The sequence below is a fragment of the Aedes albopictus genome, chromosome 2 (genome assembly GCF_035046485.1).
Source record: "Aedes albopictus strain Foshan chromosome 2, AalbF5, whole genome shotgun sequence".
In the NCBI taxonomy this organism is placed as follows: domain Eukaryota; kingdom Metazoa; phylum Arthropoda; class Insecta; order Diptera; family Culicidae; genus Aedes; species Aedes albopictus.
The window spans coordinates 289,154,498-289,180,418 of NC_085137.1; the positions used below are offsets into that span (position 1 = coordinate 289,154,498).

Genomic DNA, 25,921 nt, shown 5'->3' on the forward strand with positions numbered 1-25,921 from the left:
ACATTTTGAGATTTTATGATTGTTGTCAAATTATTATTTTTTTAAATTTTTTTTCATAGAAAATTTAATTTTCCGTGTAACTTTTAGGAAAATTATTTTAGTGTGTATTCAATTCCCTTAAACTCTTCTACTATAATAGAATGATTGAGGAAAAATTTAGAATACGTAAATTATAACGATTGAATACCAAAGAAATAATGACATTTAAACGGTGACCAAAACATCAATTTTTCAATGATTTTTAAAAAATGTTAATACGCTTTAAAGGGCACCAAAAACTATTGTGAGATATGCAGAACAATCCTAAATATCAGATAAAAATATAAAAGTTTTGATTGCCCGGGCAAGCAAAAATACAAAAATGCTCAAACTATACCCCGTCTAAAGGCGGGATTGGGTATTAGAGGGTTAAAGGTATAGGGGAACTTATGTATTTTCGGCAGTTTTGTTCTCTTCGTCATGGTTTTTTTTAAACCTGTTGAACTGAGAGTTGGCCTCAAATCCTTCCCTACCAAGCTGAGTTATATGCCCAAATTTCAGTCAATTTGGCCCACAAAAACCCCCTCATGACGAAAAGAACAAACCTGCCGATAATACCCTTTGTCACCCTACTTCTATAATATTTTTCTCTAATAGATGAGTAGATTTTCAATAACTTTGCCGAAGACACAGTTCATTTATATCGAGTTTGTGGTTTTATACAATAATTCTTCATGTGTGGTTATATATGACCTCTCCGGCCCCACAGGGCTAAAAAAGATTCCGCCAAAAACTATCATTTACATTTCATGCATTGAATAATTCGTCCAAAAAATATAGTTTGATCACAATATGGCTCAACATAGACAACATTTTCTTACTACGTTAATACATATTACAGATATGTAGCCCAAGGTGGAATACCTGCTTTCACGCTATTAGAGGTACGTCAGCCAACATTTTGAGCAAAACTAGGATGGGCTAAACCAATAATTAGAGAATATGAATAAGAAACACGTGTTATTATGCATCGGCCAGTAGTGTGTCAATTTGCATTTCGTGTTTAATTTTGCTTTACATGCTTATTAAGCAGTATCGTTAGATTTCACTTTTAATGTTTGCTTCCACTTGATCCAAGCTTACTTCATTTCCGTACCACCAACAACGGTCGTCGATGAGGAGGACGTGGTGCAAAATCATATGTGTACTTATAGTGAGATGGGCTACCTTTCATGTTTTTATACGAAGTTGTTGAGGTTGACTCGTCTTTTGTTGTTTTACGATGCTTATGGCGTAATACTTTTGTTGGGGCTAATACAAAATATTGATTCAGTTTCAGTACAGACTGTGAGTCGTTATTCGCTTGTGGATAATTACGAACGTGATACATATAAGGAACAGGTTTGGATGTTGGGAAAACTTAACCGACATTTTCCGTCACCTTGAACAATGATCATATAAGAGAAAAAAATAACCTCAGGTAGTGCCTGAGCTTCCTATAAGCCGTAAAATTTTCAAGACCAATACTAGTTTCAAACACAAACAGCTTTGCTTTTTATTGCAACTAGTGAACCAACCAACGGCTCATCAGTGCCTGCTTAATGAACTCAATCGAATAGAAAATGAGAACATAAACGAGCAGCTTGCCCATAGAAAATGCAGATCAGCCAATCCACTTGCGCGCCTGTACGGACGGTCGGGCAGCCCCGTGATTTGCATTGTACCGTCAAGGCGCCATTCACCGTGGGGGCTCCATTCACCGTGTGCCTTCGAATATTTTTCATTATTTCCATATTACGATTGAATGATGTGACAATTTCCCTTCAATTTCACCAATACAACACTAATGTATTGTTACCATGTCAAAACGCTCACTAGAAACATTTAAAAGTATCATCTTGACACTAAAGTGTGTTTACATGAAGCGGGTTTCTGCTCGTTCACTGCATTCATAGTAAAAAAACGAAAACTGCGCTAAGGTGATTTAAGCGATAAACTAAATGTAGTAACGTTTTTATTCCACCAAGAAGCAATTCAATTCACATATCAGGTATGTATTTTGCATTACCGAAGTAAGTTTAACAAGAAAGTACGATTACTCGTACTTTTTAATTGAAACAAAAAGGCACGGTAAATGGGTACCCTGAAAATCAATGGTCTCCATTCACCGTGCCCCATATTGTCCCATATATCTAGAAAAAATCGAAAATTTGAACATTCGTTTTTCTAATAAAATCTTGCAAGTTATTACTTGAAATGAATTTAAACAAAGAAAATTTCCTTGGCTGGGTTGTTTTGATCATTTTTAAACAAAGTAGAATAACATTTTTCATACACGGTGAATGGGTCCCTACTATCACGGTGAATGGTGACCTACCACGGAATTAGGCGACCCTATTACCCTTTACTAATTGTACTATATCACCAAATTTTGTGAAAAATTTTCTACTTCTGTGGATATTGCTTTAATTTTAACCTATAATGAAGGCAATTAAAAGCGGCACCAACAATGTTTATAAGACTGGTGTCAAATGACAGCCCTTATTTGCCTCGAATCCTCTTAAATCCACGGTGAATGGTGCCTTGACGGTACATACATTATATTTTTACTTCTTCTCGGTTCCTGAGTGGAAACAGTGAGGTGTATTTTTTCACTACTAATTATGCCGCCCGTTCGCACTCACTGCGGCGCGAGCACGCGTGGCCAGGTGGTAGGCTATAGTACAGCACAGGTACCTGTCTGTCTATATTGGCTCCCTCCAACCAACCAATGGCCGACCGATCTCCAATCCATTATTGCGGCCCACATCTCAACAAGTGAAGTACTTTATGGAACTGCAGGCAGATCGGAGAGCTTGGAAGCGGACCGGCGGAATGCGTTCTCTCTCCATTAGGCTCCATCAGCAGCGCGGTGGTGCTGTCGAAAGCTATCATTTTGCCCTGTGGCGTGCGAGAAATTCACCTGAATTCTTCTTTTTTATTATTGAATGAGTCAATCGTCAAGATGAGAACCCTCTAACAGTAAAGTTTTTGGCTCATTTTTTTTATAATTTTTTTTATCTTTTCATTTTCGTTTAGAGGTTGGAGGTCGCGTTACACTTAATGTGCGGATTGACGTAGGTAATAATGATAGTGCAGAGTTCTCTGCACAGGAGTTCCTTCATTGGTGGTCGAAATGGGTCGATTTATTCGTGGGACAACACTGCATCTGAATGAACAAAAGAAAAAATCAAGAAAACCGAAGTCTGCTTTAAGAAACAGCATGATTTGACAAATTGACTCTTAGTGTAATTCGCTGTGGCGATGCCAGTCAGTGGCAAAGCGAACATAAATAGTAGACACTTCGATGGATATTTATCAGTGAGCTCATTCCATATAATTAAAATCATCAAGAAACGTGAATTTATTCAATAAAAATACTTAATGGTTCGTCAAATGAAGTGTTGGTCCACGTTCCAGAAATACTTTTAGTTTGAATTGTTTCCTTTATTTTTGTGTATACACAACACAATTTGAATAGTTTATCATCGTCAGTGTAAACATGTGTTACATTTAAGTTGAAATGGAAATAAGCGTTTTAATTAGAAGTAGCATGAATCACTCACTTGTGAGGAGCTCCATCCCATGAAAGTCGTGAATATGCAGTCTGATCTCGCATTCTAGTAGCAGCGCACGTCATACCAATATTCCTGCCTTTTCTCGATTACCGTAAGAACGTGGTTGATCATCGTACCCAAAAAACAATTTTTGCTTTAAGAAATGTTTCTCAAAGCAACGTTATTAAACTGGAAGTCGTATTATATTTGAATAATTTTGAAATAAAACTGTTCTTCAACTCTTGTTCGCCCGAAAATGAGAATCTATTCAACGTCAACCGTTCTATAAGCACGATGAAATGAATGTTTATTCAATGATCGTACATCGGTTGTGAAACTCTTGTTCAACGTTAGAACCATCAGCAATTTACACAAACATCATAAACTTTACGTCAACGTTTATTAAACAATGTTGTATGACGCTATTTGTTTAATAGGAGGCAATCAGTGAAGTACTAGATTGAAAGTAGTGAGCTGGATTTTTGTATGGTGAGATGTTCAATTCTGCATTTCTGCAATGAAATGGTGCAAACAGCGTGGGTTATATGATTTCTTGACTAATTTGATGCTGTTTAAGCAAAAGTTTGGGTAACTGTGTTGTTGAAGTTGCATGAAATAAATAATACAACAACAAAGCTATCCAAACTTTTGCTCAAACAGCATCAAGTTAGCCAAGAAATCATATAACCCACGCTGTTTGCACCATTTCATTGCAGAAATGCAGAATTGAACATCTCACCATACAAAAATCCAGCTCACTACTTTCAATCTAGTACTTCACTGATTGCCTCCTATTATTTAAGAATGGTTTTAGAAACCGTTATTGTGCACTAGCAGCATAGCGCATAATAACAAGCTTTCTTCGATATTTATTCCACCATAATACAATCAAAACATGCTGGAGCCGTGATACAACTTACAAAATTTATTTCTATTTATAGGTATGATTTTAAAATTGCTACTAAAACGATTCTTAAATGTTACTTCAACTTCATGTTACATCATGTAACAATAAAATGAGAAAATGATTTAACTTTCAACATTTCTGCATTTGTGTCTGGAATAGCTCTCTCTGATTATGTACCCCCGGCCCCAACATCTTTATTTTATGGGACAAATTACATCAATGGAAAGACTCGAACTCTGGATCTTTGGGTTCACACTCGTCTGCATCCGCTCTACTTCAATCCGAATTACATGAATCGGTAGATTTAAAGCAGTATATAAAAATTTAATTCCTGAGTCGAATACATTACCGTACATATGCTGCTTAAACATTGCTTACATATTTTATTCAACTAAATGTCTTCATAAACATTGAAGTTGATCAATGTTTGAATAATTGTAACCGCAACGTTTAATCATAAGGCATGCATGCTAATTATTCTGCTAGTCTGTCAGTAATTCACGATGTTGAATCGGTAGATTTAAAGCAGTATATAAATATTCAATTCCTGAGTCGAATACATTACCGTACATATGCTGCTTAAACATTGCTTACATATTTTATTCAACTAATTGTCTTCATAAACATTGAAGTTGGTCAATGTTTGAATAATTGTAACCGCAACGTTTAATCATAAGGCATGCATGCTAATTATTCTGCTAGTCTGTCAGTAATTCACGGTGTTGTAAGATTGGTATCGCTTCGAACTTTTTTTTATTCGAACGTCCAAATAAGTGAACTTTGCTCCTGTTTTGTGTCGGGAGGAGAATGTGTAAAACTTGTGTATATCTCCAGGCAGCTATACGATATGGACTTAAGGAAGATAAGCCCGGTTTGACCGGTGGCAACAAAGTGGATAGAGTAGATTGTCAATACCAAACAGAGGAGCCGCCCAGGATCCACTTCAGCTGCTTTTTCTGGTGTTTTTGTTACCGATTTTGCTGCCGTTGGAGCGTGTAGTGTAAAAGGTAAGTCAGAATGTTTTTAAAAGTGTTAAGAGTGTGATATTTAGAGCTGCTGCAAGAAGTTTGTTTGGTCGTCAAACTTGTAGCCGCGGTTGCTTTTTTTAGGCTCCTAATCAGCAATCGTGTTTACAAAAAGGGGCAGGGCGAACAACGATAATTAAGTGACACAGTACCACTGCTAATCAACATTGCTTGAATAAAAGTGTAACATTTGTATTAAAGAAACATGGTAATATCTTGTTGTTAAGCTATATCAGTGTAGTTGAATAAAATGATCAAGCAAAAGTTGGTAAACTTCAAATAGGCTACTTGTTCCATTGAAGATCTTATGTGGAATAACGGCATCTAATACGTTGGAAGCAGCTTGTATTCTATCATTATTAGAGCACTATTGGACAGATGATGTGAATATTTAACCTTCATCCAGCCAACGTACATTTTCCACCTTCGGAAAAGCACAAAAATAGTCATAACTTTTTTGTTTTTCGATGGATTTTGATGAAATTTTCACAACTTCCCGAAAAACTCTTCTAGTTTATGGTGCCGGGGACATGGGTGCCTGGTCCACATGGTTCCGGAGTTATTCCGGATTGTCTTGGGGTACCAAAATTGGCCACATACTTTGCGCAACGTATATCTCAAGATCCCGATGAGGTAGAAATATAGTGTCTTCGGCGAATTTGTTCAGCAGGTTAAGAACTAACTGGCAACGGCGACTTTGGTTCGCGATTCGGCCGCTAGGCGGCGCCAGTGTCAAAAATGTTCAAATCCTCATATCTCAGAAACCTGATAAGATAGAATGATGCTTTCTTTGGCAAAATTCTTCAGCAAGCTCAGAATTATCTGATAGCAAAGTCTTTGGTTTGGGATTAATCCGCTAGGTGGCGCATTGTGTCTGAAAAATTCAAACTCGTATATCTCGATACCCTAATGAGGTACAAACATGCTGTTTTCAGCAAAGTTGTTCAGCAGGCTAAGAACTATCTGACAATGGCGTCTTTGGTTCGAGAATCGTCCGCTAGGTGGCACCAGGATCAAAAATATTCAAACTTCTATATCTCAGAATCCTGATGAGATAGAATGATGCCGTCTTCAACAAAGTTCTTCAGCAAGCTAAAAACTGTCTGATCGTTGAGTCCTTTGATTCGTGATTTATTCGCTAGGTGGCACCTTGTGTATAATATTTAAACACGTGTATCTCGTTACTGTAATAAGCTAAAAGCATGGCGTTTTCTATAAAATTGTTCGCAGGTTGAGATCTATCCGGCAAAGGCGACGCTAGGTGACACCAGCAATGAAAACATTCAAACAATATTATCTCAGAAAACGGGAAACGTGCAGCAAATTGTTCCGAAAGATAAGAGGAAGTAAGACGTATCTGGTTGTTCAGCAAGCTAAGAGCCATTTGGCAGGATAGTAGACGGTCGAGTACAAGAGGCAATACTTTAACACCGTCTTTGACCCGCTGCAGACAAGTTTTGTCGCACTACAATATTGCTTCTTTTGCTCCGTTTTTTCTTCCGGGAATTTCCACAGGAACTCTTCCAGGAATTTTTCCAGGAATTTCTCGGGAATTCCACTGGGAGTTTATCCAAGAATGCCACTGGGAATTCCTCAAGAACTTCCTCCAGTAATTTCTTCAGGAAATCTTTTAGAAACTCTTCTAAGAGACATCCTCCAGAAGTTCCTCCGGGAAATCCTCTAGGAAATCCTCCAGGAATTCCTCCGGGGATTCCTCCGGAAATTTCCCCAGGATTTCATCTAAGACTCCTATCAGGAACTCCTTCAGGAGTTCCTTCGGCAATTTCTGCAGGAATTCTTCTGGGAATTTTTCCAGGAATTCCTCCGGACTTTTGTCTAAGATTTTCTCCGGAAATTTCACTGAGAATTTCTCCAGGAATTTGTCTATGAGCGCCTCCGGAAATTTTTCCAGAAATTCCTCCGGGATGTTCTATAGGAATTCTTCCAAGAATTTCTCTAGAAATTTCTCTTGGATTTTTTCCAGGAGTTTCACCAGAAATGTATCCGGGAGTTTTCTAAGGAAAACTCTGGAAATTTCTCCAGGAATCTCTTCAGGAAGTCTTCCGTAATTTTTTTTCACAAAACCCTCGAGAATTTTTCCCGGAATTTCTCTAGGACTTCCTTTACGAATACCTCCGAGAATTCATCCTGTAATTCCTCCGGGAATTGCTCTAGGAATTCCTCCGAGAATGTCTTCGGGAATTTCTCCAGGAAATCCTCCAGGAATGGTTTTGGGATTTTTTTTTTTCTTAAAATCTTCCAGAAAATCCCCCGGGAATTCTTTCAGGAATTCCTCCGGGGACTCTTCTGAAATTCCACCGGGAATAATTAAAGGAAATCTTCGGGATTTTCTCAGGAAATCTTCTGGGAATTTCACCAAGTACTCCTCTGAAAATCCCTCTAGGATTTTCTCCAGGAATTATTCAGGAAATTTCTCCAGGTATACCTCCGATAATTTCTCCAGCAATTCCTCTGGAAAATTCATCAGGGAATCCTCCTTCCTGGGGGATTCCCCGAAGGAAATTTCTGGAAGAATCTCTGGAGGAATCCCCTGAAAGAATTCCTGGAGGAATCCCCGGGATAATTCCTGGAGAAATACCCGAAAGCATTACTAGAAATAATCCCGGAAAAAATCCTGGAGAAATTGCTGAAGGAATCAGTGGAGGAATTGCTGATGGGAGTCTTAGAAGAATTCCCGGAGAAATTTCCTTGAAGTGGAATTTCTGTAGAAATTCCAGGGAGAAATTCCCGGCGAAATTCCTGGAGAAAACAAAGGAGGAATTCCTAGAGAAATTCCCAGAGGAATTCCTGGAGAAATTCCCAGAGGAAATGCTGGAGAAATTCTCAGAGGGTTTTGTGAAAAAAAAAAATCACGGAAGACTTCCTGAAGGAAGACTTCCTAGAAAAAATCTGAGTGGATTTAAAAAGAAAACGGAATTTTTCCTGAAGAAATTCCCGGAGGAATTCCTGGAAGTATTTCTGGAGGATTTCCCGGACAATTTCTTGAAGAAATTTCCGAAGGAATTCCTGGCGGATTTCCTGAAGAAATTCCCGAAGGAATTTCTGAAGGAATTCCCGGAGACATTCCCGAAGATATTCCTGGAGGAACTCCTAAAAAAATTCTCGGAGAAATCCATCCTGGAGAAATTCTTGAAAGAATTCCTGAGGAAAATCCCGGAGCAATTCATGAAGTAATTCCCGAAGGAACTCATGGAGGTATTCTTGGGAAAATTCTCTGAGGAAATCCGGAGGATTTTCAGGAGAACTCCTGGAAAAATTCCCAGGAGAATTCCAGGGGATATTACCGAAGGAATTCCTGAAGGAATCTCCGCAGGAGTTCCTGATGTTGGTCCTAGAGGAAATCCTGGAAAAAAAATCCGGAAGAATTCCCGGAGACATTTCCAAAAGGATTCATAGAGAAATTCCCGGAGAAATTCCTGGAAAAATTCCCGGAAGAGTTCCAGTAGAAATTTCCGGAGACATTCCCGGAAGAAATAACGGAGTAATATTGTGGTGTGTTAAAATTTTTCTGCAGGGGGTCAAAGACGGTGTAGCGAATAACCTTGCGCATAAATCACGAAAGACTCAGACAGTTTTTAGCTTGCTGAAGAACTATGTTGAAGACGGCATCATTCTATCTTATCAGGATTCTGAGATATAGATATTGAAGATTTTTTTTTACCCTGGCGCCACTTAGCGGATGATTCTCAAAAAAAAAAGACTTTACTATCAGATAGTTCTGAGTTTGCTGAAGAATTTTGCCGAAGACAGCATCATTCTATCTTATCAGGATTCTGAGATACGAGGATTTCAAATTTTTTGACTGGCGCCGCCTAGCGGCCGAATCGCGAACCAAAGTCGCCGTTGCCAGATAGTTCTTAGCCTGCTGAACAGCTTTGCTGAAAACGGCATGCTTGTACCTCATTGGGGTATCGAGATATACGTGTTTGAATTTTTCAGAAACAATGCGCCATCTAGCGGATAAATCCCAAACCAAAGACTTCACTATCAGATAGTTCCGAGTTTGCTGAAGAATTTTGCCAAAGAAAGCATCATTCTATCTCATCAGGTTTCTGAGATATGAGGATTTAAACATTTTTGGCACTGGCGCCGCCTAGCGGCCGAATCGCGAACCAAAGTCGCCGTTGCGAGTTAGTTCTTAACCTGCTGAACAAATTCGCCGAAGACACTATACTTCTACCTCATCGGGATCTTGAGATATACGTTGCGCAAAGTATGTGGCCAATTTTGGTACCCCAAGACAATCCGGAATAACTCCGGAACCATGTGGACCAGGCACCCATGTCCCCGGCACCATAAACTAGAAGAGTTTTTCGGGAAGTTGTGAAAATTTCATCAAAATCCATCGAAAAACAAAAAAGTTATGACCATTTTTGTGCTTTTCCGAAGGTGGAAAATGTACGTTGGCTGGATGAAGGTTAAGCAACTGTTTTTAAACTTTTATACCATTGGTTATTCAATGAGCAGAAAGTTTCCACTGCATGAAACATTTATTCGCCATTTTGTTCAACATAAACTCTTGTACAACTGTCGGCGTCTTTGTAGCACATTTAATCAACTGACATGCTTATTAATGATTTTGAATTGTTACTTGGGTATTCACTTGATAAAGTTTGGAATTCTCGAGATAGCACATTGGGAATGGTAAGCTAATCCCAAGCTCCATTTGTGGGTCCCTTGTGCAATTTCGATTGTGTTTTTTTATTCTTAATCACTTAACCTTATTACAGCTCTATTGTCCACTAGGTCACTACGTGAGCGATTTCAATTGACAGCTGCACTTACTTTTTTTTTGTACAGCGCCTAGATATTCTATTCTACTCTATCGAACTGGTTGCCCTTCTGCTGCTTTCACTTTTCTACTCTATACATGGTAGAAGGATGAGCACAAGGATGATGGATGGCTGTTGTTCCTTTCCAGACCGATTGGGGGTCCATTATGAGTAGTGGTTCGCAAGTATCCGGGTCCGTTTGAGCCACGGGGCTCAGAAGAGGGTTAGTGCCAGCCGCTCTCGGGGGAAGAGCAACTGACGAAAAATTGCAAGTGCCGGGGCAGGGAATCAAACCCATGACCATCCGCATATGAAGCGAACGTGTGACCAACTACGCCACGGGCCCCGGCATTTCGATTGTGTTGGCTAATTACAGAGTAGCAGTTACGAATCGTAGGTTTGATGCTCATACTCGTGCTCAGAAGCTCTACTGCCTCCTCTGATGGATGCCGAAGCTTGTCACGGCGCTGCTGTTACAGTGAGAGGTGCAGATGGTCACCACAGAGCCGTTCGGCTACGGAAAGGCCCGGCAGCGATACAGGTGGCTTTAGTTCAGCTACCTATTTATTTATAGCGGACGCCAATAAGTCCATTAGGCTGGGTAAGCACAGAATGCGCTGGTCTGTATGCCCGCTGGGTATACACGAGCCACCAGATGGTTGCTTCAAGTGTCTCGAACCAGGACATAAGTCGTAGGACTGTGAAGGCGCTGACAGGAGCAAGCTTTGTAGGCGATGCGGAGGTGGAGGCCATACGACGCAAGGCTGTATAATTTTTTCCAAGTGCTTCCCAAGGTGCCTGGCCTTTAAAAGAGCCACAGCTGGAAAATCACACAACGTTGCTGAATCTTAACCACTGCGACACAGCCCAGCAACTATTGTGCATTTAGCACTAAATTGATTTCCGAAAAAACTTCATTGACTTCCGCTGCCTTTCCTATGCGTTAAACGTAACGTCGGAAGTAGTGCGCTGTACAGTAAATCTGGTATTCTATACAGCGCACGGCTTCCGACGTAATGTTTGACGCATAAGAAAGGCAGCGGAAGTCAATGAAGTTTTTTCGGAAACCAATCTAGTGCTAACGCCACAATACTGTACACTGAATTCTTTTTTTACACGACTTTTTTTACGCGATTTTTTTGCACGACTTTTTTTACACGATTTTCTCGAAGTTACGCGACTTTTTTTTACGCGATTTTGGTCATTTGCGGAGAACAAATCGCGTAAAAAAAATTTCCTTTGGATTTTTTTTGCGCGATTTCTCGAAGTTACGCGAACTTTTTTTACACGATCTTTTTTTGTGCGAACGCATCAATCGCGTAAAAACAGAATTTAGTGTATTGGCAGTCGCTGATCCATACCGATTATCCTCCGTTAACGGCAACCGGCAACAGGGTCGCAGATGAGTCCAAAACGATGACGATATGCGACATGGAAAACGGCAAAATACCCAGTCACAAACCAGCAGCGGGATCAGACCCTGCTAGAGTCACTGGCCATGCACGATGTCGATCTGGCTAATGTTTGTAATAAAAGTATCTTTAGCCGGAACGAAACGGAGTCAATCATTGGCATTACTTTTTGTAGGCCTAACAAATAGTTCGAACTGGAGGGAAGATGATACCTACATTCATCGCGATCGCATGGTAGTTCGCCACAGTATTGACTAGTAGGCAGAAGGCGAAGGCGAAGGCCAAGCCCAAGCCCTCGCGGGTGAAAGACATCATACTTCAAAAATATGAAGTATGGCGAAATATTTTGAAAGGCACTCCGATGAGAGTGAAACTTACTCGGTTTAAGAGGTGACGAGTTGGTAGTGGTTATCTCGCGTACATTACAAAGCTATTGCGAACCTACGCGGCACCTGTATACGAGCTAGGTGATGGATGCATTAAGCAGGTACTGATGAGGAGCTAAATGGGTGACGGAGGTTCGCTGCCAAAGTCGCGCTCAATGCCGAAATAACGGTAAGAAAAATATACTGCTTTGAGGGTCTCTATGAGAATGCCATGAATACGAACCCGTGGCTGACGCCTACTGGTCGTGATGGTCAAGACAAGAGGTGTAATGCCTCCTATCGAGCAGCCTCCAGAGATGCTGGATAGGGTCATCGATGGGCTCCTTCCGCGTCATAATCCGAGTCTATGTCCGAATCCTTTGCCTCCTTTCGTAGGAATGCTGGGGACTGGGGTTGGCTGTGAGGGGAGGGTCACAAAAGAGGATTGCAAAATTATTTAGCGTAGGTAAAGCTCTAGGTAGATCTAAAAACTGTTCGCAGTGACTTATATACCCAACAAGGACAAAAAAAGACCCCCAGGTCCGGACGGAGTTCCATTGAGCGCCGGTGTGGTGACAAAGAAAGTGGTATGGCCACCCGTGACGCTGGCATGCGTTCGGTACTGCAAGGCCACGTAACTAACCTCGAGAGTGCGATTAGCACTAGCTCCAGCCCCTCTTGATTGCGCTCTCGTATTGAACCGGGCAGAGAATGAACAGCACATTTCGGAAAGCGTTTCTGAGTACGTCGCTTCACGAAGCGTTATACTCGTCGAGTGTAGCACAAGCTGAGTATAGGCTACTCAATGACTCGCGATGGAATTCCAAAATCTGGGCCTGCCACCTTCGTCGGCTGCTAGAGGCGGTCTCCAACCCCACACTACCGGAGCTTCCCGTTGATCGGGCATTGCGAAAACCAGCCTGGTATTCATTCGTCGACGAAGGGCTCACCCAAATGGGTTTATTCTGTTCAACAGGACACGTGGCAGCATCTTGTACGCTAATTTTTGCTGGGTAATCCCTGTGTTATTTGCAATAAAAATCTGGTAAACTCTACCTTTTAGAAAACAAAAAAAAAATCGTACATAAACTGATGCATAGCAGTAGATTGGTTTGAAAACTGTCATGCAAACTGCCTAAAAGGCGGTTGTCACAGGATGCAGTCAGCTAGTTCGCTCTACCCGTCATATGCAATGCATATTATGCACAGTATGGTTGAGAAGTTCGATAACACAGTGTATCTTTTAACATAGCAAAATACTTGGTAGTAATCAAAGCACGTGGCCAAATCTCGGTCCCCTAGTGAGAGGGAAAGTCTACCCGCAGTCGCCGGCTGCAAGATGCATGTTGAGTAACGCCACCGCCACTTATAATTGTGTGATAATAATTTTCAAATGAAAATTCATGGAAAGTGGCCACCGAGAGAAGCGGTGGGAACTATTTTTTACGCTTTATCCACTGAACCTACCTCAAAAACGCGCGACCGAAGAGTCGTTCCGGTGTGGTCGTCATGATCAGAGGGCAAGGGGCGCTCACTTTTGCTTTTATTTGTACCGATTACAGCAGCCCCCCAGACGAGACACAGACCGCGCGCGATAAGGAAACGAAAGACAAACGTAAGAAAAAATAACAAACCAAAAACCAATTCGTGGCGGCCGCGGGGGAAGACGGGCCATTTATGCGGCGATGATGTCAACAGCCAGTAAAATAACACCATCTCTCGTAAATTGTGGTCAACGAGCAGCGGCGGCAGCGGTAGTAGTAAAAATCGTTTAAGAATGAATTATCATGGGAACCTACCGAACGTTGAGGTCCGGGCAAAAGGTCTGAGCTGAGAAGAACGTGCAGCAAGGTTGGATCTGGTGTCATCATCTGGGTGTCGTTGGAGGCGGCGGCGGCGCTTGCTGGATTTCATTGAGGTTTTCCTTCCATCCGATTTCTCTGCTCCGTTTGTGGTCACACGCAATTAGCATAATCATAATTCAAACGGAACGTTTCAAAGGCGTGTGGCCGCATCACCATTCAGAGCTGGAAATAGGAAGATGAATGTGTGGATGAAGCCCTTTGTGAAGGATGTAAAATACTCTACTGTCGCTACTGTATGTTTGTTGTATCAAGTAAAAGATTGACTGTGGCATTGATAAGCGGTTATATGTTACTTAATACTGACAAACACGTGCTCGTAACGGACACTTCCGATCACAACTTTGAATTCATGACGATGATTTCAGGGATGATTAGCATTTTTTTTAGTGTACTGTAAATATGAGCGCTCCAACAATTATTACTTGAAGGCTTTCTTTATATTGGGTCATGTTTCTATGAGTCTGCTGTGCGACAAACACTAGGTCAATTTTTTTTATTGTAATGCATAAGCGTACAAATAAATAAATGAAATGAAATGAAATGAAATGAAATAAATATATTCAAGTCAAATAGAGGGAATTTAAATGAACTATGATTACTAACTCGAATTTTGAAACGATGATGTAGTTTTGGATAAATTGGTGTTATATTAGAAAAATAATCTAATCGTCATAATTTTCTTTCGTGTAAAGAATTTTAAGTTAAGTCAAAAGTTTTTAATAGCTCATTATGTAAGTCATAAATGATCAAAATTTCATTGCATTCGGCTCATTTAATCTGAAGATATAACAGCTCAAAGTTGGCTATCGAATGATTATGCCTTTTTCTAGAACATTTATAACTTCGTGTAGAATATCCCGATCTTTTCCAAATTTTGACCACTGATACATAACTAGTTGATGAACTTACAGTCAAAATTTGAGAATATTTGATGCCCTTTTCAAAAAGTTACAGCTAGGTGAACATTTTTTGAAAATTGAAAATTTTACCTGTCCCAGTTATTTTGAGTATCCCCTGTACGTATGGAAGAACACAAGAAACTTTTCTGAGAGTTGTTTGAAATTCGCTCAGAAATGGTATCTGCAGTAACTCTTAAAGTTTTCAAGAGCAAAATATTCAAAGTTTGTTAGGAAACCATCCAAGAATTTGATATTTTTTTTTGTAATATATGCACTATCAATTATGGCACTACTTAAGCGAAATTATTTGTACAAAAATAACGAGAAGACCAACGAATGTCATCAATATGTTAAAAGATAGCTTAGTTTCCATATTTTACAGGAAAAATATAGAAACGGAGCCAAAATTATTACTTTTAGTATTTACTAGCTGTCCCCGGCAAACTTTGTCTTGCCTACTGCGTTTTTTGACGTTTCAAGTTTCTAGCCAAGACCAAATCCCCGGTCCCCGGTATGGAAGGTCGATTTTCAAAAACTATCATTTTTTCCATGTTTTATGCCTCATAAACCTTCCTTGTGTGAAAACTAACAGAACAAAACTAAGACGACCAAAATCGGACCTTCCGTTCGCAAGTTATGCGCGGTCCCACGTATGCCACTGCATTTTTATATATATAGATTACAGCGTGTGCCAACGATAGGAACCCTGTACCAGTTATGGATACATCACAGACAAACAGACGTGTGACTTGGAAGAAAATGCGATAAAAATCATCGTCACGCAAACATAATCGCCCAATGCTAATTATGCTGTGGTACGCAAACCTACTGAGTAGATGGCGGTAGTGAGCAAACGTCAAACAGGAGCAAAAACGATGCGAGCGCCATGAGCGAGCGATTTGCGAACTACGGAATATTTGAATAATCCGTTAAAAAGTGAAACGATGGGAAGTGAGGAGACGTCTGTTTGTCTGTGGATACATGTTTAAACATCGGCTCCTTTTCGCATTGTTTGCATGCATTCCTTATGAGATTAGTGTAACTGGTACACTATGGCGAAAAATTGCACCCGGAAGCCGAAATTTTAAGGAAAATGATTTATTTCTACCATGATTTGAGGAAAATGTGGAGTTTAAACGAGTGCAACCATCATTTGTGAACGTGATATGTTGTTCACATTTTTTTTTTTGTTGATTTACATCGTTAAAGGGTGAAAATCAACTATGGCGAATAATTGGTTATAGTACCATTATTATTGGAACACTTACCCTATTTGATTGTATCTGCTACATATAAAATGGAAGTGGTGGCGATGTTGGGAGACATAATTGGGAGTTTCCTATTCTTTCACTTTTCGATGTTTTGGCACCCAACAGTTCAGGAGATTTTTTCAACAATTCAAAGTCTTGTCTTGAGAATTGCTTCTGATGTTCCTGAAAATACTCCAAAATTCTTTGAAAAAACCATCAGGAGTTTGTTTCTCCAGGTCTTCCTCTAGAGTTTTGTTTTTTCAACAAGTTTTCTCAAATGTTATTTTAGGAATTCTTTCAAAGATTCCTCAACTGCTACTCCGAAAATCCTTGTTAAAATCCTCCTAGAATCCTTAAATAGATTTCACAAAGAATTTGCTGAAGCGATTTCTCAGTCTAGTAATTATTTCAATGATTTCATCAGGAATTCCCGCAGAGATATCACAATGAGATCTACCGGAGTTTTTTAAGAACTCGTTCACTGATTTCGTCAAACATCCCTGTAGTCCTGACAGAGTTTCTAAGAACTGTCCTAGAAATTCTTTCAGGAATTCATACAGAGTTTTTTTTTTTTTGATTTCCAACAGATATTTCAATATAAATTCCTATTTCAAAGAATACTACAATAATTTCTCTAGAGAAATCAAGAAATGTATTAATTAATTATTCCAAAGTTTCCCTCAAAAATTCGTCAGGAATTTTTTTGATACGCCCCACATATTATTCAAGAAATTTCACATCGAAATTCTTCAGAAATTTCTTCAATGCGTCCACGAAGAGTGTCTCCAGTGATGCCTCAAGAATTTCTCCTTAATTTTTTTATCGTAGAAAAGCTTTCATCGTAGAATAGCTTTAGAAATTCTTCCAATCATACTCCAAGATATTTTCCTGACATTGTATCCCTTAAGGAAAATATTTTTCAAGGAATTCCTCCCTATTTTTTTTTATAATATCACTAGAGATTCCATCATACAATACTCAAGGATTTTCTCGATGGATTCCACCAAGAATTATTCCAAGAATTGCTCCAGAGATACTTTCAGATATTCCTCTAGAAATTCTCCTCATCCAAAGATTCTTCTAAGAATTACATCTATTTTTATTTAGAATTGCCTCCATGCATTCCTCTGCATTCCTTCCCAACAGGGTATGAAAAAAAGGAAGTTCAGCTTATGATTTCACTAAGAGTTTATCTAGGAGTTCCTCCGAAAATTCCTTCAAAGATACGAGTTGCGTCAGAGATTTTTGCAAGAATTATTCCAGAAACTCGTTCAGTTGTCCCTGTTGGATTTTTGGTCCTCTATAGATTGGTTACTGCAGAGATTCATACAGCAGTTGGAAGGTCAAAAGAATTCAAGGTTTTGTATAGAGATTTTTTCGAGGAAGCCTCGAAAGCTTCATTTAGGAATTTCTTCAAGAATGCCTCCAGTAATAACTAGAGAGGACACTCCAGAGATACATCCAACAATTTTTTGGAGTTTTTTTTCATTAATTCTTTCAGAGATTTTTCTTAAATGACTCCAGTGATTCACACAAGAGTTCGCCCTAAGGGTTAATTCGGTAGCTCTACAAAGATACTTCCAGGAGTTTATCCAGTGACCTAGAGGTCTAAGAGGAAACCCAAAGCAACAACCGGATTCACTGAATTCCTAGAGCAAGCTTTTAAGAAATATCGGGATGAAGGTTTGGGGAAATTTCTGAAGAAATTCACATGTGGAAAGAATTCTGGCTGAATTTCAACTTAAATCTTTAAAGAAATATTTGGTCATCTCTAGACAAACTCCATTGAGGGTCTGTTTTAAGAAGAGGGAATCTTTGAAATTATTCCTATAAGTATCGTTCAAAGATTTACTGGTGGAATATACATGTGGAAATATGTGGAATATATATTTAGATGTTTTCAGATACATGCAGATAGGAGCATTCAAAGAATATATGAAGGAATATTTGGTACAATCCTATATGGATAGATTCTTGGACGGCCCAAAAGAAATTGCTAGTGGAATCTTTAAAAAAAATCCTAGATGTATTCCGAAAGATATCGCTTGAAAAAAAATCAGGTATTTTTCTAGAAGTTTTGGAAATAATTTCTAGAGAAATCGCTTTATGACATTCCTAGCGAAATCTCTGAAAAAATAGCACGCATAACAAAATCTCTGGAAGTATGTGTTCCTGGAAAGTTTCTAGAGAAATTATGAAAGAATTCCCATTGAACATTGAATATTTGTAAGATTAGATTCCTGGAAGAATCGTTGATCCTTGAACGACTCTCTAAACTCTAAAGGAATACCTGGCATCGCCATCATGTATCAAGAATCTTTAACTTTGGCTTGAGCTTGGACTTGATTGACCGCCCCCAGTTGCTACTCCAGTATCGCCAGATGAGTGGCTTTTACACAAGGAACCAATGAGATAGCTGCTTGGAACTAACAGCCATCTTCAGTGTGAACGTTGGTGTAGGCGACAATGGCGCCTGATGTGTCAGGATGCAGGTACATGTGGGGAAAGGGAGGAAAGTGATGATTGCAATCGCTTTTTGCCAACAGGCCGTTGAGCCCTCTGCGCCTGCAGAGTGTGTGGGAGAATGTTTCATTCTTGGTAAAGGGTTCATGCATTGGTGCATGGATTCCAGGCGTAGTGATAGATTGTGTGATGTGATTGTGATAGTGTTATGTCTCGGCTTACGTCGCACGTATTGTGAATGTCGTTACGCTTCTTACGTTAACACAAATTACGTAAATTTAATAGTGGTTCAACCAAATCCGCGAAAATCGCGTCAAATTTCTGAAGACTTGTGAAATCCGCGACAGCTGTAACAGCCCTGGATTTGGGAGCGTGAGATTACTTATTGCACTCATACCCAACTTATTTTTCAAAAGATTAGTGAGGAGAACTGGTTATGTGTTGATGCAAAAGTAAATGATTCGCAAAATCCAATGCATGAACGAAATCTCATTCAAAATGAAAATTATCGCGCCAAAAATGGCATTTTTTTATGTGTTTCGGGCTGAAAATGCTCCATAGCAGACACATTGCCCTTAGGAAATTCAGCAAAGAACACCCCTCTTCTTTTCGAGTTATCTATTGTCCCAATTTTTTCCACCATATTTTTCCGGTATGGATTATTCTAAAATTTAATTTCGTTTCGATAACTTCTGTAACCGAATCAGAAGTGGTAGTTATTAGACAACCAAGGCCGTAAAGGGACCGTCCATTAACCACGTGGTCTTTTAGGGGGAGAGGTTAGTGTTGGGCAAAGACCATGGTCCTTACAAATTCAAAAATTGTTCATGCTGGTGCGGTGGGGCGGGTTACGAAGTATCCAGAAAAAAGACCATTAGGATTATGAGCAACACCAAAGTATGATTTAAAAGTTCATGATGTTTCATGCAAAGATATGTTGCATATATGCAGTTCGACCTTCGTATTTCTGCCTGCATTTCTCTTCATCGTAATGTTTCTAATTGGAGACTAAAGTGCAGTTACAAACAGTGGACCCACATGACATGATTCACTACAAAGTAACAAATAATTATTTAATCCAGCAGAAGATGGCAACGCAATCACCGGTAGTTAATTTAAACCAATTACTTTTAATAGATGAGTAAGCGTATGCATTTAGTTGATAACCTATCTCCCCGTGACTCGTGCCAACCAGTTATCGATAACTAATCAAATCAAAGTACTAATTTCCTCTTTTCCCCCATGTTCTTTTGCAGACGTCACCGAGGTCAGCTTTTCTTCGGAGACACACATCGACAGCCAATCGGGGCTAAGTACGAAGGAATACATCGTAATTGCCATCTGCAGCCTTTGCCTGGGGTTGATTTACATTGCATCGGTTTTCCTGTACATTCACATGAAGAAGCGGAAGCGAAATGCCGGCGACGACGACGATGCCAACACGATCAAGAATGAATATTCATCGTACCAGCAGAATGATCAGGTTACTTTCGGAGTCGGATTGAGTTCACAGGTGAATCCGTTTGTCAATCAGCCTCATGGCAGCTTTATAGCACGTGGCGGAAGTCAACGACAAAATGGAGCTGCCGGAGGGCATCGGGGTATTTCGACGGGGCTAAATGTGGGTTTGCATACTGAGGAGATGGGCATCGTAAAGAACAATCCTCTGCTGAAGCACTTCCCTAATCTGAGCGACAATTCCGGGTTCATCAGTGATAACTCCAACTCCGTGTCAGAGTTTGAGGATGAGCGGACAATCGAGACCGAAAAAGTGAGTTTAGTCTAAGGGTGTAGTTCAATTGAAGAATAATCGTTTCTCCTTTTGCAATCCTAGATGCAGACAAAGGCAAACATACACCAGTCAAAAAACTACTTAGGGCATACCGACATGGATGGCGGACATCTCCATCCGCAACAGTCGCTGCACAGCCATCAGCAGCAAATGTCTCAGCAGAGTCTCGATGGCTTGAGCAATCCGAATGGCCCGGATACCGAGTGTTTGCCAGAGGAAAATGTGTCCATTGTAGAAGATATCAGCAACGACGAAAAGCTCGAAAGTATGAAGTCTATCGTCAACGGAACTATGCGCCGGAAGTTGTACTTTAATCCTGCCTACTTCGAGCCACAGCTTTTGGTGGTAAGTAGCTTGATCGTGATCATCGAAAAGATCCTCCTAATCTTACGCTTTAAACTTCATTTCAGTCACCACCACCAGCGGCGATCGAGTTCTTGAATAAAATACGTGAAGTGATCACCATCGCCAAGTACAAAATGTCGGCCAAACGGTTTCAGCCGTCCCTGAACATAATTCCCGAGGAATTGCAACAGACTCAGGGATCCGAGACCTATGCTGCCGCCCAAACGGCTCCTCCAAGCCGCCGCAGTAGTCTCATCAGTTCACGGCGGGACAGTTCCAAGAAGAGCATATGCTCGGGTTGTCCGGGATGTGAGAAGAAGGGTAACTCGGACGTTGTGGTTCCTTCTAGCAATTGTAAGAACTGCGGCGACAAACAGAACAGTATCCGAAAGTGGCTGGAGAACGTTTCAACCAATCACGAAGGCGAGATCAACGATGTTGATGTGTACGATGGTGGTAAGCCTATGAGTAGTGCGTCGGATAACCCTGAATCCCTGAGGTCGTTGGACGATCGATCAACTTGCGAGTCACTTCCGATAAACCCTGAAATAAAGAAGCAACCCAAGTCGCTGCGATCTCGTCAAGGTAGCATTCAAAGCGATAGTTCATCTGCTTCCGACAACGAAACGATCGTAGCCAATAGCGTGAAGGAACGATCTTCGGTGACACGGGCTCCATCGAGGAGTAAGTCTATTCGATCGGACACTAGTTCAGCTCCCAAAATTGTTTCGCATAGTTTGAAGTCCGATGTGGTCAAGATGGCTAAATTTGGACCCGAAAACGGATCGATCATGAAGAATAACAATTTCGTGTATGATCACAATCCCATTGAAGGTCACTCTAAAAATCAAGATATTTACATGAGAAATATCAACAATTCTTTGGTAAATTTGGATTCAAACAAGATCTACGACAAGCGGGATCTGTACAGCATTGCGGGCAATGAGTTGTTCAACAATCCTCAGTTTGAAACCTCGCCCAAGATGCAACATCGCGTGATGAATGCTAATCAGCATCACCACCACCACCATCAACAAGGCAGAAGGCGTTCAAACTCTAGCAGCCGTGGAGTTCCAATGTCGAAACGGCAGATAGAAGTGCAGGATCAATTTGCGAAAGCGAACAATGGTGCTAAAATGAGAAATATCAATCATATGCCCGACATGGTTTACGAAGCGTTGGCCATGGATCAGCGAAAGAATTCCTGGAGAGGAAGAAGTGAACCTGTCCCGATAAATGAATACATGCATGATTCTGACAGTCGGTTTAGTAGCATCGATCGTACAGAAAAGTACCGAAACGAAAAGTTCTTTCATGACTTCATCAACTCGGACGACAACAACACGCTCGGGAACCGCTCTGGAAAGAACTCCTTCAACAAATACCAACCGGACTCACCGATCTACTCCCGGAAGTCGCCACATTACTTAATCGTCGATTATGAAACCGATAGCTTGGAAAGGGTGACTTCCAAGACCCAAATAAGCTTCAACACCTCGACGACCAACAGTAGCGATCTCAGCTCTCAACCGTCCCCATCTCATAGCACAGCACTTCCGTTAGAAGAGGAAGTCGAAATCCGCAATGCCATTTACGATCGTGTCGAGGGGTTTAGGAAGGATACTGACACTATCACAAAAGAGCGCGAAAGTGTCAGTATAGACCTGGATGACTACGAGGACGTTCCGATGAATTCCCTCGCTGAAACGGTCATACAAGTGCCGACAAAAAAGGGACCGAAGATTAAGTGTGACACGCCCTTTCAGGGCAGCATAACAATCGAGGTTGAGCATAGTCCGGATGATTGTGAACTATCCACCGATAGCGATCAATTCGAACCGGATACACTGGATCGCAAGCCTAAGAAGCACAGCAACATTATTGGGCGACATCGGAGTAACGTATGGGCACAGGACCGACTAAGTACAAAGGAAACCAATCTGACGTCTCTTCCGGCCGACCTCAACAACCACTTCGTTTTAAAAAACTCGCAATCTTTCCGGGAGACCACCTTCGGCAGTCTCCGGGAAATCTACGAGTCGAAGAATCTAAAAAACGTTAATCACAACCAGATGCGCAGTCTGGAGGAATTTGATGTCGCTTCCGGGCGATTACTCACGCTTGAACTGAGGCATTCCAAAAGGCAGCGAACGAACGACAATACCGTGGTCGTTCCCAAACTAATGCCACCGGACCTGATACCGTCGGAAGCGCCGATCCCCCGCAGTCACTACGATCAGCCCCGGCAACAGCTGAAAAAGGTGGAAGACTACGGAATCTCACCCAAGAATCTAGCCTGCTGGAACAACGACAAGTTCACGAAGCAGCCCAATGGGCCGGCTCCGAAACCGTCTTTGACGAATTTGGAAAACTATGAATCAACGCACAGTCTGACGGCGGATAGTGATTCGACGCAATTTACCGGGGTTTCCGAGAATGATCAAAGCGGGACCAAGAGACCGAAGAAGATCGCCAACTACAGCCAGGTGAATAAGCCGAGTCGATCACATTCACTGGAGAAGGAAGGGTTCAGGTTGGATCGTGATCCGGATGCAGGGGTTGGTAAAAATTACATGACCTTGGGGGAATTGAACGAGAAGAACTTCATCATAGAGCAGAGTAAGTCGCTGCAAGTCATGAATCGTGCCAAATTTATCGAAGACATCGATAAGATTGAGGTGTTGTCGACTAAAACCCTATCGAACTATGATTTTCCGATTAGAAAGAGTCCGAGTATAAACCCGAAGGAGTCTGATGACGAGAAAAATACTTATGAGATCACGCCCATAACCACAACAAAAGTGTTTCGCGTAGAGATCAACCAGGCCACAAATGGGATGCAGATAGCAATGGGACTGCGCGATCGCGTGAAGAAGTCAAAGGACATAAAGAACGCTTGGAAGAAATTCATCGGTATAGCTACATCCAAGTTCAACGGGAAATCCGGCGATGGCAAGAGCGATTCGGATCTAGAGAAAAACTCGGATTCTTCGGACATTTTAGATAAGGACGAAGGCATTTCGTCACTGATTGATGACGGTAGTGCGGCTTATGACAGTGCTGAGAAAGGTCATCACCATCATCGGCACCATCATCACTACAAGGCAACAAGCTCCAGTGGTCCTTCATCACTTAACAGTAGGCAAATTACGGTCATTAGGAGCCATTCCCGATCTAGTGTCAAGGACGATAGTGGTTACATTAGTGCCGATTCGAACGAGTCCCGCCTGAACCGGAAGCTGTACGAACGCTTTAATTTCACTGCGAAATCGATTGAGTCGACGGATTCCATCCAGGAGGAGAACAAGTACGAAATCTGCGCCATTCCGGAGCATTCCGTGAGCACTGTCAAGAGTAATACGTCGTCTTCCTCGGACGGCAGCGGCCGATCTGACAAGCAGCTCACAAGACCCAAAGGCCCGCCTCCCCCGCTACCTCCTCCAAATCCTCCTCCACCCCCTCCGACTACGACGATCCCTTCGAAAAAACAGCCCTCTCCGCCTCGCACGATAGAGAAACCCCAAACCAGACCTCCACCTCCCCCCACGAATCCTCCACCCAAGATTCCCCAGCCAGAGGTGAACTTCCTGTTCAACACGGCGGACGCGATCAGCGTGCGCGTGTACTCGTCGGATGACGAGAACTTTGCCAGCAGTGACAACGCGTCGTGCATTTCCGACAACAATGGCGGCGATGACGATGACGACGGAACCAGCTGCGGTACGGACGATATCTGCGAGTCCGGTGCGGAGAGCGTCGAGACGCACTCGGTGTTTTTCAAAAACATCAGACCCCGCAGGAATGAGGCATCGTGCAATGTGGCCGGGTTGGCCCACTAGTTTTGGAAGTGATAAGGTGTATTGACTTTTTTTTAGATCATTATTAGTGAGTGGCTGAAGTGCAATTTTTACAAATGAAGATAATAGTTGTGCAATAGCAACGATATAGGTAAGAAGTAGCTAGGAATCGAAGACTTCGAACGATTATTAAGCGCTGTACATTACGAAGCAAATGAAGATATATTGAGTTGTGGTACCTTTGAATACTTTAGGTGCAGTTAGAAAGAAGATTCTGCTCAGTCGGATCTAATCTGGTAGTGCATAGATGCTAAGGAATAGTTTAGGATGATAAGTTTTACTAGACTGTTTCACAAGTTGTGCAATGTTTATGAATCTCTCAATGTACGCAATTGTGCAATGTTTCTTGATATGTTTAATTTTTATGTAAGGAGTGAAAGATACGTGACTGATTGTGATTGTGAATGGTAGTCCTGACGATATGGCGTAAAGGTTGGACTGTTTTGAAACCTGATATGTTTAGACTGAATAATAAACTCAAATTTTTTTTCAACAAGCGTCACCAGACAAAATAAGCATGTAAAGATTTAACATAAGGATAGTTGTATAACTGTTACTGCAATTTTTTTGTAACGGCTTCCAACGCTTTTCTAGAATACGGAACACGGTAATTTGAAGTCTAATAATTTTGAGACAAATTTATTAGTCCGCTCTGAAAATTGGAAATTGTTGAACAGACATAGGAAACACTCGCTCAACTAAGCATTTTCCTCATTTACTTCTACGCACATTATGAAACAAATTTACTTATCTGTTCGAGCGAAGAAAAACGAACGGTAGTTAAATGAATCGCTACCGAATCTGGAAGCCAACGATACATGAAATCGTAATGAACGAACATTTACTTTCCTAGTCGGAAGCGATGGCATGTTGTTTTGGAAATTTCATTTGACGGTAATTTGGAGAATTCAGTACTGCGAATTAAATTGATGAATGCGATTACATTCAATCGTGTGGTTGCCAGAATTTTCCATGCGTCGCTACAAGCTAATACATTTTAACACTTTCTTTACTTCTGTTCACCTTCACTTCAGTGACTCGTGGCTTCATGTTCTCACATGGACTTTTCCACCGATGAACCAAATTCATCGCGGTCCGAGAATTTTGACACTAGAGCGGGGTCTGTTCCAATCAGAATCGTCCAATTCTGATTGGAACGGCCCCGCTCTAGTGTCAAAATTCTCGGACCGCGATGAATTCGGTTCATCGGTGGATAAGTCCATATTATGAGCTTATCCACCGATGAACAGAATTCACTCAGTCTGAGAATTTTGATACTAGAGCGGGGTCAATTCCAATCAGAATTCGACGATTCTGATTGGAAACGGCCCCGCTCTTGTGTAAAAATTCTCGAACCAGGTGAATTCTATTCA

At 41.2% G+C, this 25,921-nt stretch overlaps 1 protein-coding gene across 1 annotated transcript in view; it reads left to right on the top strand.

Annotated features, from left to right (window-relative positions):
- LOC109408165 (uncharacterized) overlaps positions 1–25,602 on the top strand; it is a 323,758-nt gene extending 298,156 nt beyond the window's left edge. Inside the window, exons 9-11 of the mRNA XM_062852041.1 lie at positions 19,811–20,325; positions 20,389–20,691; positions 20,757–25,602. Coding sequence (XP_062708025.1) covers positions 19,811–20,325; positions 20,389–20,691; positions 20,757–24,530 — 4,592 coding nt within the window. The 3' untranslated portion in view covers positions 24,531–25,602. The remainder of the gene's footprint in view (positions 1–19,810; positions 20,326–20,388; positions 20,692–20,756) is intronic.
- Positions 25,603–25,921: the final 319 nt, after the last annotated feature.